The following is a 9,358-nucleotide window of genomic DNA, read 5'->3' as shown; positions in this document are numbered from 1 at the left end:
GTGCTCTGGGCCTGTGAGAGGGGGCACGCGGGGCTGAGGGACCCCGCCTTCAGTGCATGAATTTTCATGCACCGGGCCTCTAGCAAATAAATAAATAAATAAATAAATAAATAAATAAGGACAGTGTAAGGAGCTTTTGGGCCAAATTCAAGCATACTAACATTCACATCATGGGAATACTGGGAGAAGAGAGAGAGCAAGAAATTGAAAACATTTGAAAAAATGATGGAAAACTTCCCTAACCCAATGAAGGAAATAGATATACAAGTCCAGGAAGCACAGAGGGTCCCAAACAAGATGAACTGAAGAGGCCCACACCAAAAAACATCAAAATTAAAATGCTAACGTTAAAGACAAAGAGAGAATCTTAAAAGCAGCAAGAGGAAAGCAAATAGTTACTTACAAGGGAGCTCTCATAAGATTATCAACTTATTTCTCAACAGGAACTTTGTAGGCCAAAAGGGATTGGCACGAAATAGTCAAAGTGATGAAAAATAAGCATCTACAACCAAGATTACTCTAACCAGCGAAGCTATCATTTAGATTTGAAGGGCAGATAAAGCGCTTCCCAGACAAGAAAAAGATAAAAAAAAAGTCCATCACCACTAAACTGGTCTTATAAGAAATGTTAAAGGGTCTTTTAAAAATCAAAATATGAATAATAAGCCCTGGCTGGTGTGGTTCAATTGGTTGTGTAACCAAGGGTAGCATGTTCAATTTCCAGTCAGGGCACATACTTAGGTTGCAAGTTCCAACCCCAGTTGGGACATATATGGAAGACAATCAATTGATGTTCTCTCTCACATTGATGTTTCTATCTTTTTCCCTCTCTCCTTTACCCTCTCTCTAAAAATCATAAGCATATCCTCAAGTGAGAATTAAAATAATAATAAGGCAATAAATATATCTATCAACAATTACTTAAAACAAGACCCTTACATATGTTGTCTACATGACACACAGACTGAAAGTAAAGGGATGGAAAAAGATATATCATGAAAATGGAAACAAAACAAAAACAAAATAAAGCTGGGGTAACAGTACTTTTACCAGACAAAATAGACATTAAAACAGAAACTAAAATGAGACAAAAAAGGACCCAGCAACTCCACTCCTGGGTATTTACCCGAAGAAACTCAAAAGACTAAATCAAAAATGTATACATCTATGTTTATTTTATTGTAGCATTATTTACAATAGCCAAGATATGGAAGCAACTTAAGTGTCCATCAGTAGATGAATGGATAAAGAAGAAGTGGTGCATATACAAAATATATAAGGAACTCATACAACTTAACAAAAGACGAACAATCCAATTTAAAAATGGGCAAAGGACCTAAATAGACACTTCTCCAAAGTGGACATACAGATGACCAAGAGACATATGAAAAAATGCTCAGAGTCACTGCTCATCAGAGAGATGCAAATTAAAACGACAATGAGGTATCACCTCATACCTGTCAGAATGGCTACCATTAACAAATCAACAAATGACAAGTGCTTGGCAAGGATGTGGAGAAAAGGGAACCCTAGTGCACTGCTGGTGGGAATGCAGACTGCTGCAGTCATTATGGAAAACAGTATGGAGTAAAAAAATTAAATAGGGAACTGCCATTTGACCCAGTGATCCCACTACAGGAATATATCCTAAGAAACCCAAAATACCAATCAGAAATAATGTATGCATACCTATGCTCATAGCAGCACAATTTACAATAGCTAAGATCTGGAAACAGGCCAAATGTCCATCAGAAGATGAGTGGATAAAAAAGCTGTGGTACATTTATACCATGGAATACTAAGTAGCAGTAAAAAAAAAAAAGAATCTTTTACCCTTTGAGGCAGCATGGAAGGACCCGGAGAATATCATGCTAAGTGAAATAAGTCAGAGAAAGACAAATATCACATGATCTCACTCATATGTGGAATCTAACTAACAAAATAAACTGATGAACGAAGTGGACCCAGAGACATGGGAGCATGGAACAGAGTGCGGAATCTTAGAGGGAAGGCCGGGGAGGCTGGGTGGGTGGAAGGTAATCAACCAAAGATCTTGTATGCATTTATGCATAACCCATGGACACACAGTGGGGTGGTGAGGGACTGGGGTGAAGATGGGCTAGAAAGGGTTAATGGGGGGAAAGGGAAGGACATATGTAATACTTTCAACAATAAAAATTTTAAAAGAAGTTTCATCTGGATTCAAGTTTATTTTTAGTACAATCTGTTATACTAATACTTTGCCAAACAGCTCACCTTTTCTCTGTTGATGTGAACTTTATTTGCCTATCCCACAGTATTTTATTTATTACTTTACAGTAACGTTTGAATACCTGGTACAATCATTTCCTTTCTTTTAAAAATATTTTTTAATTGATTTCAGAGAGGAAGGGAGAGGGGGGGAGAGAGAAACATCAATGATGAGAGAGAATCATTGACCAGCTGTCTCCTGCATGCCCCACACTGGGGATTGAGCCCACAACCCAGGCATGTGCCCTGACCAGGAATCAAACGTGATCTCCTGGTTCACAGGCCAACGCTCAACCACTGAGCCATGCCAGCCTGGCAGTTCCTTTCTTATTAATCCTTTTAAAAAATTTTTCAACTATTTTCCTCTGCCAGATGCATTTTAGAATTAAGTCGGTCAAATTTATGGAAAATTCTGTTTAAATTTTGAATGGGGTTGTATTTAATTTTATTAATAATTTGAGATTTATGTAATCTTTCAATTATTCACTTTTTTTCACCATAAAAAGGCAAAATAATATTTTCTACTACATTATTCAATAACAGAAATAATTCATTATTGTATGCCATCTTGTTTCTGGTCACCACACTAAATTCAATCATTCTAACGGTTGATTCTTTTCAATTTGTTATATTATTCAATATCTTTATATCTGAGTTCATATTAAAATTAGCTTATTATAATATTTTATTATTTTCCTCTTGCCTAGTGTTGCTATCAGGGTTATTCTAGCTTCATAAAATGAGATCCTAAGTTTTCCATCTCTTTCTATTCTGGAAGAGGCCATATAATCTGGAAAGTTACCAGTAATTAAAGATTCAACATAATTAGAGTATAGGTTTGAAAACTGTCTAGATTTCAAGTCTGTAACTATCTTACAATTTCCTCTATAGCTAATGATCCACATAAGTTTTCTACTGCCTCCTTGACCAATTTTATCAAACACACACACACACACACACACAGCTATTACAAGAAAAAACAGGAGGACATTAATGGTATGGGGTGAGTTCCAACAGATGTTAAGTGAAAAAAAGTAAAAGTACAAAAGAACACAAATAGCATGCTACCTTTTTATTAAGAAAGGAGGAACCAGAAAACATACACATATCTTTCTTATAAGGTTGGTTCCTGTAAGAGGTAAAGATGGGTAACTTAGAAGGGATTCTGAAGAGAATAAAACTTCAGCGTGTAACTTTTTGGATAATCTTATGCATATTCAAAATATTATATTGTTAACAAGGATGGGAAGGGAAGGATGCAGAAAACTGAAAAACTAGAACAGATGAACCCAAATGTATTTTAAATGAATAATATAACCACATGAAGAGGGAAAACACAAAATAAAACTAATCCAAGTAATTTGCAATAACAGTACAGTAAGCCCTCACTTCACATAATCAATCGGTTCTTTGGAACTGCAATGTAATGACAGATAATGAAACCAATTTTACCATAGGCTAATGAATATAAAACAAAAGTCAAGTTCCTATGACATTTCATCAACACTATAATGAAAAGAGATGCTTCTGAACAAAATGACCTTATTGGAGGACCTGCTTGTATTGATTATATACTATCTGTCTGGGCAGGGTAGATGGAGGGAAAAACCGTACAAATTGTGAACCCTTTCCAGGGTTTGTTCATTTTTTTAAGTGGTATGAACATAATAATTCTGCAACTATTTTAGAAGTATTATAGGACTGAGCAAATGAGTTGAGAGTCAGGGTCTCACTATAAAAAGAGAAAAATAAGTACTACAGAGGGAAAGACAAGAAAGAAACTTGTGAAAATAGACTGGAATTAGAAGTATCAGTGTAGCCTAATGATTTCTAAAATAAATATGTGTGCATGTATGTATATGTGTGTGTGTGCGTGTGTGTGTGCGTGTGCGTGTGTGTGTGTGTGTGTGTGTATCTATACACCAGTTCTCAACTGGAGGAAATTTTGCCCCCATCTCCCCCAGAGGACAGTGGCAACGTCTGGAGACATTGTTGATTGCAGCATCTAGTGGGTAGAGGCCAGGAATGTTGCTAAACAACCAACAGTGTACATGACAGGCCCCACAGCAAAGAATTATTTAGCCTAAATTGTCAACAGTGCCAAGACTGAGAAATCTTAGAACATATATATACACCAAATGTCTGTGCATATGTTTATATATCCATGTATTTCGTAGTTCTGTTTACTCAAAGGATCTAGAAACAAAGACAACCCAGTAGCAATAAGTACACTTAATGCCCATATCTTTGGGTTTTGTTTTGTTTTTAAAGTATTCTGAAAATGCAATTAAAAAAATTTTTTTAACGCGCATACAAAGATTTTTTCCATTGATCTTTCAGAAAGAGTGGAAGAGAGGGAAAGACAGACAGAAACACATCAATTGGTCTCCTGCATGCATCCCATCCAGGGCCTGGGCCATGGAGGAGCCTGCAACCAAGGTATGTGCCCTTGACTGGAATCAAAGCCAGGACCCTTTGGTCCACAGGCCCTCTATCCACTGAGCTAAACCGGCTAGGGCAATGCCCATATCTTGATCTCTAATACCATTCCCCACTAAGAGGAACCAGGGTTTGTTGGAGAAATGGTTGATTCTAGGTTTAAGGCAGGATTGGTACACAACAAGCCTGGAACATCTTATAATGCCAGAAAGTAAGAAAGTGCAATAAAAAATGATAGGGGCATATTTAAGAGCCAACGGAAGAGTCTCCTAGAGCAGCGGTCGCCAACCTTTCAGGTCGCTGCTCCAAAGATTTCCCTTAAACCAGCGGTCGCCAATCTTTCGGACTTCACGGACCACCAGTGGTCTGCGGACCACCAGTTGGCGACCGCTATCCGAGAGGACAACCTAGAACAATTCACACACCAAAAGAGTAAGTATAGTAGTGAATGATGAAACTATTGAAAATATAAGAACCCATGAGTTCATATAAATAATGAAAAGTCAACAAAAAGGAGAAAAAGATCTCTTGAATACAGTAAAATGCTTAGTGCTGACTATCAACTGTAGAAAGAATAAAAGTGTTGAGGTCTAGCCAGTTTGGCTCAGTGGACAGAGCATCAGCCTCCAGACCCAATGGTCCCAGGTTCGATTCCAGTCAAGGGCATGTACCTCGGTTGCAGGCTCCTCCCTGGCTGGGCCCTGGTTGGGGTGCCTGCAGGAGGCAACCAATTGATGTGTTTCTCTCACATTGATATTTCTCTTTCCTCCTCTCTTCCATTCTCTCTAAAAATCAATGGAAAAATATCCTCGGGTGAGGATTATTAAAAAAAAAAACCCTACATATTTTTATCTAATTGTCTTCAAAGCAAGAAAGGTTGAGGAAATGTTTCAGATTAAATGACACTTAGGACAACTGACCACAATACCTAATCCTGGACTGGATGGTGTACTAGAGAAGATTAAAATATTGCCATAAAGGACTTTATTGGGTCAAGTGACAAAATTCGAGTATGGAAGGTAGGTTAAATTAAAGTATTGTTTCAATGTTTTAAATTTACCGAAATTGCTATCTGTACTTGGTTTTATATAAGAATTTCCTTATTCTTAGGAACTGTGTACTAAAGTATCTCAGAGAAAGGTCCTTGATGTATGCAATTTACTCTGTCTACACAACCCCCCCCACATAACACACACACACACACAGCTACAGAGTGCAAAATGATACATGTTACCAACAGGTGAATTTGGATAAAATGTATATAAATATTCTTTGTACTAATCTTACTAATCTATAAATTTGAAATTATTCCCAATTATACAGTTTAAAAAGCCACAGAAAATTTTAAAAGCCTAGAACACAAAACTAAATATTTTCCACTATATTCTTCACCTACAAAAAATAGAATGCCATAAAATCCTATATAGCAATGATCAAATCATTTTCATGCCTATCTAGTTAATGCATTTGCATTAACTATTACATTAGCCACCTTATAAAGTTCAAATCCTATAAGAGCCAAAGGATGATAAAATATACATAAGGCAAAGGAAAGGCATTAGCAGTAACAACAACAAAAAAGCTTTCATTTTTCTATTCTAATACATGTATCTAGACAAAATAATTTATAAGTGTTTTGAAGCACCTATCTTCCAAATGAACATAATTATATATTAAGACAAACTTGAGATAAAAATCCCAACTAACTTGATTTGCTTTAAATTTATACACAATAAGGTCACAAGAGTAAACAGTGCTATATCAAAGTAAGACCCAGTTTTAAAATCACACCCAAATGCCCACATCAATATTTAAACACTCCTAACAGTTTTAATATGAAAACAGATCTCCTAAAGCTGTATTTTAATTTACTACCTTGTCCTTTATGAGAGAATATTTTAACACACACACACATACAACAGAGAAACTTACAGTTCATCTCGTTGTCTTTGGGACAGCACCATTTTGGCTGTAATGTCAAGCTTATTTGATATAGTGGTATGTCCCCTTCCTTTGGGAAATCAAAAGGCTTTGCAATCCCTGGATTTGTAATTAAATATTCCACTAAGTGACTTCCACGCAGGGGAAGATGATTCTTTTATAAGTGAATTCAACCAGTAACCAGGAGATAGTCAGCAAGTAAGATTCATTCCACCTAAGGAAAAAGAGAAAAAAAATTATTTCTTTCATTTAGAATTTAAATTACTTCTAAATTATTACTTGCAATAACAACACACTTTCAAAGATGAGGTTTATTATGATGCTAATATGAATAGTAGGTGATATTTTCAACCTACTATGAAAATCAATGCCAAAAATATATAGTATTTTATGCATTTTAAATTATCTTTAACTAGAGGCCCGGTGCATGAAATTCGTGCACTGGAGGGGTGTAGAGGGGGGTGTGTCCTCAGCCTGGCCTGCGCCCTCTAGCAGTCCAGGAGCCCTTGGGGAATGTCTAACTGACGGCTTAGGGGAGTGGGCCTAAGCTGTCAGTTGGACATCCTTAGCACTGCTGCAGAGGCAGGGCAGGCTTGCCAGTTGTGAGCCTGGCTTCTGGCTGAGTGGCTCTCTCCCTGTGGGAGCACACTGACCACCAGCTCCTGCGTTAAGCATCTGCCCCCTGGTGGTTAGTGTGCATCATAGTGATCAGTCATTCCACTGTGTGGTCTATTTGCATATTAGCCTTTTGTTATATAGGATAGTTTTCAGCACTATTTTTATTTATTTATTAGTTTTTTTGTTAATCCTCACTCAAGGATATTTTCCCATTGATTTTTAGAGAGAACAGAAAGGAGGGGGAGAAAAAGAGAGAAATATTGATGTGAGATACACGTTGATTGGTTGCCTTCTGCATGCACCCCCAGGGCCGGGAGGATCAAACTTGCAACCCAGGCACATGCCCTTGGCCAGAATTTAATCCAGGACCCTTCAGCCCACAGGCCGATGCTCTATCCACTGAGACAAACTGGCTAGGGAAGCACTATTTTTAAATTTACCCAGTCTCTACCAATCACCCACCAGATTTTGATACTAATTTTATTAAATTTCAAATATTAACATATAACTTCTCTGCCTGGCCAGTGTTGCCCAGTGGTTAAGCATCAACCTCTAGGTCGTGGTTCGATTCCTGGTCAGTCAGGGCACATGCCCAGGATGCAAGCTCAATCATCTGTAGAGGGTGTGCAGAAAGCAGCCGATCAATGATTCTCTTATCATTGATGTTTCTCTCTCTTCCTCTCCCTGACTCTCTAAAATTAATAAAAATATATTTTAAAAAAACAAAACATATAACTTCTCTAGAAGACTATAATTTTAATTTTCCCTTAAAGTAAAATAAAGATGTGGTACATATATAAGATGGAATACTACTACTCAGCCATAAGAAAGGATGAAATAGTGCCACTTGCAACAATGTAGATGGACCTTGAGAACATTATGCTAAGGGAAATGAGTCAGTCAGGAAAAGCTAAGAACTATATGATTTCACTCATATGTGGGATATAAAACTGAAACTCGTGAACACAAACAGCACTGTGGTGGTTGTCAGAGGGAAGGGGTTGGGGGATGAAGGGGGACGGTGACAAGAGATTTGACTTTGGGTGGTAGGCACATGGTGCTATATACAGACCTTGTAACACAGAAACCCACACCTTAAACCTGTATGTTCATATTGACCAATGTCACTGCAATAAATTTAATTTTTTAAAAAAAGATTCTAATTTACAAAAAAAGCTATAATCTGAAAAAGGTATGACAGATGATTTCATAAAGTGTCAAAAGATACCAAACCAACCTGAAGTAACTTACAAGATTAAATATTAGTCACCAATAATCTTAGAATAGCTGATATTTACAATGTAAATAAACTAGTAATCTAATGCCCTTAACTAATACATATAATCAAGAAATAAGTTAATATTTTTATTTTGTGTTCTTTAGAAGCATGTTTACAAAAAAAGGAAAATAAAATAAAAACTGAATGAACTACCCTAGATTTTATGTGCTCACACAGTAATCTAATTCTCTAATCTAGTTTTTAGATATTACTTAGTATTTCAGAGCCCCTTCTTTATACTTATAACACTATAAAATCAATGTATTGTGATCAGTTCAATTAGAGTAAGTGTAGGTAAAAGAAAAATCAAGCTTTCTTAAAGAATTATTCTTCAAATCTCCCAATTTATAAAAAGTTTGTCTTATCATGTATAAAAATAGCTAAGTAGAATTTTTATTGTATTTAGGAAATATATCTGAGACAATCTTATTTAAAATCCAGAGTACTGATATATACAAAATTCAATCGGAAGGGACACTTTAAAGAAGTAGAAAATCATCCTCTAAATGAAATGAAATTAACATCTAATAGAGGGTCTGTGGGTCCACCAATAAATATATCAAGAGGCACAACATGGACAGAGGAGAAAGAGCACTTCTTTACTACATTTTTCAAGCCTTAGCAGGCACTATTCCAGGCACCGAGGATACAGTGGTAAATAAACTAGTCCAGGAAAAATGAGCAGGTTTTAAATACGAGTCCTGAATCACAAAGTGAACGCTCAGATATTCCCCATGGCAGCTTCCATTTAAATGGAGATCCTTCATTGAGCAATTCTAGTAAATATAATCAGGGATTTTATTGTCTTTAATGATTCTTCCAACCTGAAGG

At 36.5% G+C, this 9,358-nt stretch overlaps 1 protein-coding gene across 1 annotated transcript in view; it reads right to left on the bottom strand.

Moving 5' to 3' along the window:
* PAFAH1B1 (platelet activating factor acetylhydrolase 1b regulatory subunit 1) overlaps positions 1 to 6,864 on the bottom strand; it is a 32,079-nt gene extending 25,215 nt beyond the window's left edge. The window contains exon 1 of the mRNA XM_006768104.2: positions 6,622 to 6,864. Within this exon, the coding sequence (XP_006768167.1) occupies positions 6,622 to 6,653 (32 nt within the window). The 5' untranslated portion in view covers positions 6,654 to 6,864. The remainder of the gene's footprint in view (positions 1 to 6,621) is intronic.
* Between the last annotated feature and the right edge of the window lie 2,494 nt (positions 6,865 to 9,358).

The sequence above is a fragment of the Myotis davidii genome, unplaced genomic scaffold (genome assembly GCF_000327345.1).
Source record: "Myotis davidii unplaced genomic scaffold, ASM32734v1 scaffold363, whole genome shotgun sequence".
Lineage (NCBI taxonomy): Eukaryota > Metazoa > Chordata > Mammalia > Chiroptera > Vespertilionidae > Myotis > Myotis davidii.
Note: the sequence above shows the minus strand (reverse complement) of the source record. Positions and strands in the feature narration are given on the sequence as shown.